General features: G+C 37.0%; 1 protein-coding gene across 1 annotated transcript; it reads left to right on the top strand.

Annotated features, from left to right (window-relative positions):
• Positions 1-13: 13 nt before the first annotated feature.
• LOC136175510 (olfactory receptor 4A47-like) lies at positions 14-943 on the top strand. The gene has a single exon (XM_065945787.1). It carries the CDS (start codon positions 14-16, stop codon positions 941-943), a length of 930 nt encoding a protein of 309 aa, XP_065801859.1.
• Positions 944-11,977: the final 11,034 nt, after the last annotated feature.

Raw genomic sequence — 11,977 nt, 5'->3', positions numbered from 1 at the left:
CTGTCCAGACTGGATGGAACCAAGGAACAATGTAACTCACTTTGTCCTCCTGGGCCTCACACAGAATCCAAAGGAACAGAGAGTACTTTTTGTTATGTTCTTCTTCTTCTACATTTCGACCCTGATGGGCAACCTGGTCATTATTGTGACTATAACTGTCAGTAAGACCCTGAACTCACCGATGTACTTTTTTCTTGCTAGCTTATCATTTATGGATGTCACTTATTCTTCTTGTATTACACCTAGACTGATTTCAGACTTGTTCTTAGGGGAAAAAATCATATCATTTGAATCTTGCATGACTCAGTTGTTTACAGAGCACTTTTTTGGTGGATCTGAGATCCTACTTCTGCTGGTGATGGCCTATGACCGCTATGTGGCCATCTGTAAGCCCTTGCATTATCTGGTGATCATGAGGCAGAGGGTGTGTGTTGCTCTGCTGGTGGTGTCCTGGGTTGGAGGTTTTCTGCACTCAGTGATTCAACTCAGCACTGTTTATGGGCTCCCATTCTGTGGCCCCAATATCATTGATCACTTTATGTGTGACATGTTCCCTTTACTGAAACTCGTCTGTACTGACACCTATCTCATTGGCATCTTAGTGCTGGCTAATGGAGGACTGATCTGCACTCTTGGTTTTCTGCTCTTACTCGTCTCCTACGGAGTCATCCTGCACTCTCTGAAGAACCTGAGTCAGGAAGGGAGGCGGAAAGCCCTCCAGACCTGTGTTTCCCACATCACTGTGGTTGTCTGCTTTTTTGTTCCCTCTATATTTGTAAATGCAAGACCTGCTAAGACCTTCCCCATTGACAAATCATTGAGTGTGTTTTATACAGTCATCAGTCCCATGCTGAACCCATTAATCTACAGCCTAAGAAACTCTGAGTTAACTAGTGCTATGAAGAAGCTCTGGAGAAGGAACATCGTATCTCATTTTAAGTAAGTGCACTGATTACTATGAAAGGTGTCATTTGACATCAGGGGACATTTCCTTTGAATGCAGAAGCATTTGTGCTCAGTCACTCAGTCATGTCAGCTGTTTGCAACTGCATTGACTGTAGCCGGCCAGGCTCCTCTGTCCATGGGGATTCTCCAGACAAGGATACTGGAGTGAATTGCCACGCTCTCCTCCATGTGATCCTCTCAACCCAGCGATCGAATCCAGGTCTCCCCCTTGCAGGAAGATTCTTTACAATATTAGCTACCAGGGAAGCCATTTTAAAATTTGTTTCTGATTTCTTTTTCTTGAACAAATTTATGATAATTATCATTAAAGATTGCAATTATACATCTGTGCTATTAATAACAGTTTTTCTGCTTACTAGAATGTAAGGTCTATAATTACTTGTTTATAACTGTACCCAGAATGGCATAAAACCTATATAGCAAAAAAAAAATGTATAATGAATTCATGAGAAAATTATTGCACTGATTTCTAACTAATTTATGTATGCTCAGTCGCTTCAGTCATGTCCGAGTCTATGTGACCCTAGGGACTGTAGTTCACCAGGCTCCTCTGTCCATGGGATTCTCCAGGCAAGAAACTAGAGTGGGTTGCCATGCCCTCCTCCAGGGGATCTTCCTGACCCAGGGAATGAACTGGCATCTCTTATGTCTCCTGCATTGGATGCTGAGTTCTTTACCACTAGAGCCACCTGGAAAGCCCAACCAATTTACGGATTCATATTTTTCACTCTGTTTCATGAAAAAAAGAGCAAAACCGATATTGCAGTTCATGGAGAAGCACAGAGTTGGACTTAGTGGTTGAATAACAACAACTCTTTTTCAGGACAGGATTTTTATTTAGACTCATCATTTAAATGAACTTTTTTGTTTATAAAATTTAAAATATTTATTGATATATATCTTCTTTTTTATTATACTTCTGTGGCATTATGCACAAAATCTTTAACTTAATACTCTCCTATTTATAAGAAGATTTGAAGTAAAAGAGATCAATAAACAGCGTAAATGTAAACCAAACCATTTGGTATGCAGGGCACATGAATTTCCTATTTTTTTTCTCAGCATTTTCCAGCCCTAATTGTTGGCCCTAAATTTGTTTCTTTTCATCTAGTAATAATCTTTGCAAATGCAAGTGTAATTAACATACGTATATTTGCTTCTTTCTATATATGTAACACTTGCTTTTACTATGCAGCATCTTGAAGATGTTTCCATACAAGTCCATGTATTTTGTACATACATGATCAGTCAATTGTACTTTCTGACTCTTTGAGATCCCATATGTTATAGCCTGCCAGTCCCCTCTGTCCTAGGAATTTCCCAGGCAAGAATGCTGGAGTGGGTTGCCATTTCATACTCCAGGGGATCTTCCTGACCCAGGATCGAGCTTGTGTCTTCTGCGTCTCCAGCACTGGCAACCAGATTCCCACTGTGCCACCTGGGAAGCCCAGTCAGAAGCCCAGTCATATATAATTTTTCTTATGGTGCACAGTTCTCCTTATAAATTTATAGTGAAATTAATGTGTACATTTTTATTAATGTGATTGCTAAACTTTTCATAAGGCAAATAATACTCTGATTAATATATGTTTTATGTATAATAAATATAATTTTATAGGGATAGCATTGTTCCTATGATATTAGAATGAATGATCAGATAATATATGCATTTAAATGTTGATATTGATAGTTATCGCCACATTACCACACTTGAGGTTAAGTAGTTATAGTCCTGTCCACTCTATGAGAATTCTTTTGTCCACAATTCAATCACCAGCACCTGATAAATATATATGACATCTGATTAAAGTTACTCTTATTCTTTAACCACAGCCCTTTTGATATAACTGATTTCCATAATCTTTCCACATGTTCAATTTGATTTGTATTTTCTGTGAGGTTATATGTATATAAATATAAACAAATTTTTATATATATATATTCATTTAAATTTTACCTATTTAATGGTTAGTCTTTTCCATACTGATTTTTATGAGATGTTTACATAGTAAGAAATGATCACTTTCACCACTGCGTGAGTAGTTTATGCTTTCTGATTGTGTGAAAGTGCCTCAGCTGTGTCCTGCTTGTTGTGACCCCAAGGACTGGGACCTGCCAGGCTCCTCTGTCCATGGCACCCTCCAGCCCAGAATATTGAGGTGGGTAGCCCTGCCCTTCTCCCGGGGATCTTCCCATCCCAGGGACTGAACCAAGGTCTCCTGCATTGCAGGTGGATTCTCTACCGTCTGAGCCACCAGCTGCTAAACAAATAGAATAAGAACACAGGACTATGGTACCACTCACTGCAGTGAAAAGCAAAAACCTAAACAACCAAAAATATTTGACAAGTAAATGAATACAATCTATTCATAAGATGGATTATCATGCAGCTATTAAAAACTTGTGTTTTCAAAGAAAATGTGAAGACATGAGAAAAAGTGCATGATATAATATTAGTTCAAAAGGGATGATAAAAATGCACACACGATATGACATCAAATTAGATTTAAAAATTAGATATCTTGTTGTTTACTTGCTAAGTTGTGTCTGACTCTTTTTCTACCCTATGGACTGTAGCCCGCCAGGCTTCTCTGTCCATGGGATTTCCAGGCAAGAATACTGGAGTGGGTTGCCATTTCCTTCTCCATTTCCTGGTTACATGGTTTTAACTTTATAAACTATGTAGAATGATTTTTGCATGTAAATTTTTTATTTTTACATTTTATATTCATTTTTTTTCATTTGTGTATCTTGCTTAGAAAGATACATTTTCCCATTCCACTTGTGCCAGATAGTCTTCAATTCTTTTCCAGTGCTTTTTTTACAAAGCATTTTTATATCTTATATTAAAACTTTTGATTAATCTTGAATTTATTTTGCTATAGGAGTTAAAGAGGGATTGAAATTTTAGTGGTTTCTGTATATTTTATGGTTTTTAAAAATAGTTGCATAGCTATCTTTTTGCCATTAACTTGAAATCCTGATTTTTGTGTCCTGAAATCCTGATTTTTGTTTCCTGAAATCCCAGTGTATTTGGATCCAATTCAAGACACTCTTCTGCTTCACTAATCTCTTTTTTCATGTGCAGGTTGACACATAATTGCCATTATATGTAACACATTTTGGTCTGCGAGGAGACTAGCAGTCTCTCATTGTTTCTCAGAAATACACCTAGGCTTGCGGGTTGCCATGCCCTCCTCCAGGGATCCTCTCAACCCAGTGATGGAACCCAGGTCTCTGGTGTCTTCTGCGTTACAGGTGGGTTCCTGACCAGTGAACCACCAGAGAAGCGCCCAATACACACTGCTGCTGCTGCTAAGTCACTTCAGTCGTGTCCGACTCTGTGCGACCCCATAGACGGCCGCCCACCAGGCTCCTCTGTCCCTGGGATTCTCCAGGCAAGAACACTGGAGTGGACTGCCATTTCCTTCTCCTCCAATATGCACTCCTGTATTTAAAATAGATTATAGCAAGGCCTAGTGTCTAGCACAAGGGAACTCTGCTCCATATTTTGTAATAAACTAAATGGGAACAGAATTTGAAAAAGAGTAGATACATGTATATGTGTAAGTCAGTCACTTTGCTGTAGACATTTTGTAGCAATGTAGACAATTGCAGCAATGCGGACAGTGCTAATCACTATACTCTAACATGGCTTTCCCGCTGGCTCTGTGGTAAAGAATCCACCTGCAAAGCAAGAGCTAGAGGAGATGTGGGCTGGATCCCTGGGTCAGGAGACCTCGTGGAGGCGGGCATGGCATCCCTCTCCAGTATTCTTGCAGGAGAATCCCATGGACAGAGGAGCCTAGCAGGCTGCTGTCCATGGTATCGCAAGAGATGGACACGACTTAAGACTAAGCCACTACATGTTTAACATAGATTATAACAAGTCCTACTGTACAGCACAGGGAACTCTGCTCACATTTTGTAATAAACTAAGTGGGAAAAGAAATGGAGAAAAGGTAGATACGTTAGATACGTGTGTATGTATAACTCAGTCCTTTGCTGTAGATCTGAATCTCACACGTTGTAAATCACTGCAGTCTAATGTGGGCTTCCCGGTGGCTCTGTGGTAATCCGCCTGTAACTCAGGGGCTACAGCAGATGCAGGCTTGGGCCGGGAAGACCCCATGGAGGGGGGCGAGGCACCGCACTCCACTGCTCTTGTCAGGATCATCCCATGGACAGAGGAGTCTGCGGGCTGCAGTCCACACGTTTACAGGGTCAGACGCGACTGAAACCACAGCACACAGGCATACATGCTCCAAATTAAAATAAAAATTTAAAGACAGAGATTTTAATTTAGTAGTTTTGTCATTGGATAGACATATTTGCCTCTTAAATTCCCCAGATGTATCTGAAGCTGATGATATTTGCCTTTACTTTGGGCTATCAAGCTGTACTCTATATTCATGTCATAAATCAATTAATGAGGTCACCTTAGATCTTATATTTACTTTTAAAATTATGGCCAAGTATACATGACAAAATTCATAACTTTAATCATCTTAAAGTGACATTAAGTTATGCAACTATGACCACTGTCTATATCCAGAACTTTTCCAACTTCTCAAGCTGAAATTCTAAAACCGTTAAACAAAATTCTCCATTTTCCCTCACTGACCTGTGGGCAGCCACCATTCTACTTTTTCTCCATAATTTGACTCTTTAAGTGTCTCAGTCAAGTGGAATCATACAGTATTTGTTTTTTGTCACTGTCTTTTTTCACTTAATTCCATATTATATCTTTTTTTTTTTTTCATAAAATGCTCTTGGCAGTCTTGTTGAAAATTATCTGGGACATATACAAAGGCTTATTTCTAGAGTCTGTTTACTCCATCAGTCTGTTGTCCATCTTTATCCCAATACTAGTGCTGCAGTTACTGTAGCTTTGTAGTATGTTTTAGAGCAAGGAAGTGTGAGACCTCCAACTTTCCTCCTTTTCAAAACTGTTTTGGCAATTTTGAAGTCCTTAATAGTCCATACGAATTTTATCATGAATTTTTCTACTTCTGCAAAAAACATTTTTATAGTTTTGATAGGAAGTGTACAGAATCTGTAGATCACTTGAAGCGATAGTAGCATCTAAATACTATTAAATATTCTAGTTCATAAATGTTTTCCCATATACATGTGTGTTCCATAATATCTCTGAGTAAAGTTTTGTGATGTTCAGTTTAAAATGCTTTTGTCTCATTGATTAAGTTTTCTCTTAACTATTTTCTTCTTTTTGGTGCTCTTGTAAGTGGAATTATTTTCTTAATTTCTGCTTGGCTTGTTCATGACCACATAAAACTTCAACAACATTTCACAAAAAACTCTCAGCAAGTTTGAAATAGAAGGAATGTGCCTGGACGTAATAAAGTCCACATGTGACTGCTCCACCGCAAACATCACCCTCAACACTAAAGCTTTGAAACTTCCACGTTAAAATCTGAAAGAAGACAGTGCACACACTTTCACAAGTCCTTCATAAAAAATTAATTTATTTTTTAATTGAAGGATAATTGCTGTACAGAATTTTGTTGTAAACTGTCAAACCCCAACATGAATCAACCATAAATATACACGTATCCCCTCCCATCTCACTCCTCTAGGGTGATACAGAGCCCCTGTTTGAGTTTCCTGAGCCACACAGCAAATTCCCGTTGTCTATCTGTCTTACATATGGTAATGTACGTTTCCATGTTACTCAGGTTTTTTCTAAGTATAGCGCCTATTCTCTGAAGTGAGATAATTTTATTTTTAAATTTTTACTTAGTTTTGCTTTCTGTAACAGTACTTCTAATGGTAGTCACTTCCTATCTTTTTAGTCTGAGTTTAAATATCACTTTTTAAGAAAGGCCTTCTCTGACTACATTATCCACAGTAGAACTTCCTCTTATTTTCTGTCACAGTAAACTATTTCTTATATTACAAGCCATTAATACAACTACAATTACTGAATGTCTCCTTCTTTATTGTCTGACTTTATTCTGAGAAAATAACACAGGAAGGCAAGAAAGATTTTTTACATGATTTAACCCTGGTTTTATTAATTGTTGTGTCCTTACTTATAGCATAGTTGCTGGCCTAACAGAGGCATCCTACTTTTTAAAAAGTTGCTAATTGTTTAAACTATTAGCTCTTATATCTACAATTTTGATATATTTAATTGTGTCTTTTGATATAATTTTCATATTTCTAACCAAATTTTATGGTGATTAAGCTGAGTATGAAATAAAAGGAAAGAAAATCTTGCTATTTCAGGTGGGGAAATACATAACAAATAAGTTCACTGGAGCAAAATGACTGGGTTGATATTTTATTCTTGATTGGCAGCAGTCTTATAGAGATTCTAAACTACTATTTGTTCTGACATGAACTATGTGATTTGGCCTATTAATATCTTTACATACAGATGTTATTTAAAAACTTTGTGGAAAATCCCACTGAATTAATTAAGCAAGAATCAGTCTTGGACACATTCCAACTCTAAGATTCAATAATAATTGCAACTGGAGCAGATGAAATACTCCATGATCTTCATTCTTAACAGGAAGAAAATGCTATCCACTTAGTAACTTGCACCAACTTTTCAAGAGGTCCTTTCTTAGACTTAAAAAATATCATAGAAATATTTTTCAAAATTTCAGTTTGAACTAGTCTGGCCATGTCAACGTGACAGAGTGAGATGGGCTAAACAATCAATGCTATTTTTCTTTTTAATGTTATTAGGAAAGAGGCTACTTATGAAAAAGTTCCCTGGGAAATGGCTAGTTGCTATCTTCCTATGTTTTTATAGAATTTGTTGGCCATTTTGATAAATTTCCTAATGTGATTAAGGTTTTTCTTTTCTGTGTACACCAAGGAATTCCTTTCAAATAATCTAGCATATAAAAATGACCCTCTGAATAATGAGAAGAATCCATTTAGAAAATGGACGGTCAAATGACTGTACAAATTTATATCCTCAGATAATAAGGCACCCTTTTGCTCTCTACTGTCATACTGGATGAAAGAATTCCAGGACTTACATTGTGTTAAAACTCATTCATCAATTTGAGAACAAGCCTCTGCAAGGTAGGACTAATGGAAAATACGGGGAAACAGGATAACAGTTGAAAGACCTTCTTTATTATGAAAGAAATTAACTTACTTGGAAATAAATCAAACTTAGATTCAATTCTAAGTATAGTACTCAAAAATGTGTGACTTTGGGAAAATGAAATAGATGTTCTGAGCCTTAGTATATTTTAGTGATGAAACAGGGATTGTAGTGTATGTTACTATAAATATTAAATGTGACACATTAAACTATGACTGCATGATTGGGATATACTGTAAGCCTTCTGAGCAGCAAAGTGGTGATAACATCAGAATAAGAATGAGAAGGACAATTTGAGCTGCTTCAGGAAAACCAGTTTTTGGAGGCCAGAATAAACATGGAGAGACTTGGGAGGAGGCTATCACTGTGGGCTACAAAGAAACTTAGAAGAAAAAAAAAAGCATAGCAGAAAAAAATAGATGAGAATATTCCAATTTGTGATATATTTTGGAAGTAGAGTCAATAGGATTTATTTAATTTATATAAGAGTAAAAAATAAGTGAAGAGCACTGAAATTTTTTGTCTGCACAATAGCATGAAAAATTATATCATTTAGCAAGGTAAAAGGCAACACTTCAAATTTTGTATAGAAAGTGCTACATATTGTGGAAAATAAAGACGTTAGTTTTGTAAATACTAAATTGCCATTCAGTTGCTTGTCCACATTTAGAGATGCTGCATATACATATTTTAAAATTAGGGGAAACACAGGGTTTGGAGGCACACAATTAGACTGTTGCAGTGTTTACTGGTCAGGAAAAGGTAAATATCCACTTAGAGACCTAAGAAGTATCAGTGAGATCTGGGACAATTCAGGAGAGAAACCTTCTATTCATGCTTCCATCTACTCACATTGATTATGTAAATTACCATGAACCTCCTTTTACAGTTTTGTGACTTCACTGAATTCCCTTCCAGTCCGTTCTTGTTTGACTTAAAAAAAATTCAGCTAAAGCACTAATTCCTCTGGAAAGTCTTCTCTGATTTAATTATTATTGATGCATAACTGTACCATGATTCACCATTTGTGAATTTTCTTATAGCTTATTATATGGATCTGGAATTATCTTATCCCTATTCCTGTATTATATCATGAGGGCAAGTAACTCTACCTTATTCAACTTGGAGATACACTATCAATGACACTTTGGAGATGAAAAGACTCTCGAAACACATTCTTTTAATTGAATATATAACAGTAGATGGAAATTTAATTCACTTAAAAGTTTTCCCCTTGTTTTGTAGGTACACTGCTTCTAACAAGTGAGCATAGAATTTAGACTGACTAGATGGAAACAAGGAGCAATGTAACTTACTTCATCCTCTTGGGCCTCACACAGTATCCAAAGGAGCAGAAAGTCCTTTTTGTTACATTCTTACTCTTCTATATCTTGACTGTGGTGGGAAACCTGCTCATAGTTGTGACTATAACTGTCAGTAAGAGCCTGAACTCACCGATGTACTTTTTTCTTGCTAGCTTATCATTTATGGATGTCACTTACTCTTCTTGTATTACACCTAGATTGATTTCAGACTTGTTCTTTGGGGAAAAAATCGTATCCTTTAAATCTTGCATGACCCAGCTATTTACAGAGCACTTTTTTGGTGGATCGGACATCCTACTTCTGCTGGTGATGGCCTATGACCGCTACGTGGCCATCTGTAAGCCCTTGCATTATCTGGTGATCATGAGGCACAGGGTGTGTGTTGTGTTGCTGGTGGTGTCCTGGGTTGGAGGTTTTCTACACTCAGCAATTCAACTCAGCACTGTTTATGGGCTCCCATTCTGTGGCCCCAATGTCATTGATCACTTTATCTGTGACATGTTCCCTCTACTGAAACTCGTCTGTACTGACACCTATGTCACTGGCATCTTAGTTGTGGCCAATGGAGGACTGATCTGCACTGCTGTGTTTCTGCTCTTACTCGTCTCCTACGGAGTCATCCTGCGCTCTCTGAAGAACCTGAGTCAGGAAGGGAGGCGGAAAGCCCTCCAGACCTGTGGTTCCCACGTCACTGTGGTTGTCTGCTTCTTTGTTACCTGCATTTTCATAAATGCAAGACCGGCTAAGACCTTCCCCATTGACAAATCATTGAGTGTGTTTTATACCATCATAAGCCCCATGCTGAACCCACTAATCTACAGTCTAAGAAATTCTGAGTTAACTAATGCTCTGAAGAAGCTCTGGAGAAGAAACATTTTTATCTCATATTAAATAAGTGCATCATTTGCTATGAAGGGAGACATTTGACATCAGAGTACATTTTCCTAGAATGCTGAAGTCATTTTAAAATTTGTTTCTAGATTCACTTTCTCCAATGAATATATAGTAATTATTTTTAACTAATGTAATTATAGAGCTGTGCTATTATTAACAGTTTCCCTCCCTCCTATAATGGAAGGTCTATAACTCCTTGTTTATCACTGTACCGAGAAAGGCATAACGCCTATATAGTGATATAATATTATATATTATATTATATATGTTATTATTACTACATAATTATATTGTATTATATATTATATATATGTATATAATTTATACATTGTATATATTATATACATATATATAGTATACATATACGTATATATTATATTTATATATAATATATGGTGATAAAACTTATAGTGGGAAAATTACACACAAAATTTTTAATTTTATATGTTTTTGTTTGCAAGTAATGTTGAACTAAGATATTAATAATCAAGATTTTCCAGGTGGTGCTTGTGGTAAAGAATCCATCTACCAATGGAGGAGACCAGGGTCAGGATGATCCCCTGGAGGAGTGCGTGGCTACCCACTCTTGAATCACCATTGTCAGAGGAGTTTTGTGGGCTACAGTTCATGGGTTGCAAAGAGTCGGACGTGACTGAAGTGACTTAGCATGCATTAGCAAACAGAATGAATGAAAACCAAACAATATGGGATAGAGTTTCAAATGAATTTCCTGTTTCCCTCAGCAGTTCCCAGCCCTCGTCCCCAGCTGCTGTTCGGTCACTAAGTCGTGTCCGACTCTGCGACCCCATGGACGGCAGCATGCCAGGCTCCGCTGTCCTTCACTCTCTCCTGGAGTTTGCTCAGATTCATGCCCATTGAGTCAGTGATGCTAGAGGTTGGCCTTAAATTGGCTTCTTTTCATCTGGTAATAATCTTGGTGCATGCAAGTGTATTTAACATACAGATATTTTTTTCTATATATATATTTAATACTCACTTTTACTATGCAAAATCTTGAAAATGTTTTCATTCCAGTCCATATATTGTGTGCATTTTACAGGCAAGATTACTGGCATGGGCTGTCATTTCCTCCTCCAGGGGATTTTCCTGACCCAGGGACAAACATCCCTCTCTTGCATCTCCTGAATTCACAGGTAGATTCCTGACCACTCTGCTACCTAGGAAGCCCAATCTTTATATATAACCTTAATTTTTCTTATGGTGGGCAATACTCCTTATAAATTTTTACTAGAATTAATGTGTACATTCCTCTCCAGTTGCTTGCTAAACCTTTCTATGACAAAGAGTTATTAAAAAATATATGATCTTATAAATAGCTAAATATGAGTTCATTGGCATAGAATCATTGCTATAATATTTGAATCAATGGTCAGGTAGTATATGCATTTAAAATGTTGATATTGATAGTTATAGCCAAACTACCATTCTTGAGCATCTTCTAATAGTTACAGTCCTATCCGCTGTCTGTGAGAATACTTTTGTCCACATCTCAATGAGCAGTACCTGATAAATATGACATTTGATTCAAGTTTTACTTTAGCAACGACTGTTTTGATATAATTCAGTTTGGTCATCTTTCCACATATTTAATTTGATTTTTTTGTGAAAATAATATTTCTTTTACCCATTTCATTCAATTCTTTCTCTTTTTCATACTGATTTTTATGATATATTTATGAACTAA

Source organism: Muntiacus reevesi, chromosome 9 (assembly GCF_963930625.1).
Source record: "Muntiacus reevesi chromosome 9, mMunRee1.1, whole genome shotgun sequence".
NCBI lineage: Eukaryota > Metazoa > Chordata > Mammalia > Artiodactyla > Cervidae > Muntiacus > Muntiacus reevesi.
Note: the sequence above shows the minus strand (reverse complement) of the source record. Positions and strands in the feature narration are given on the sequence as shown.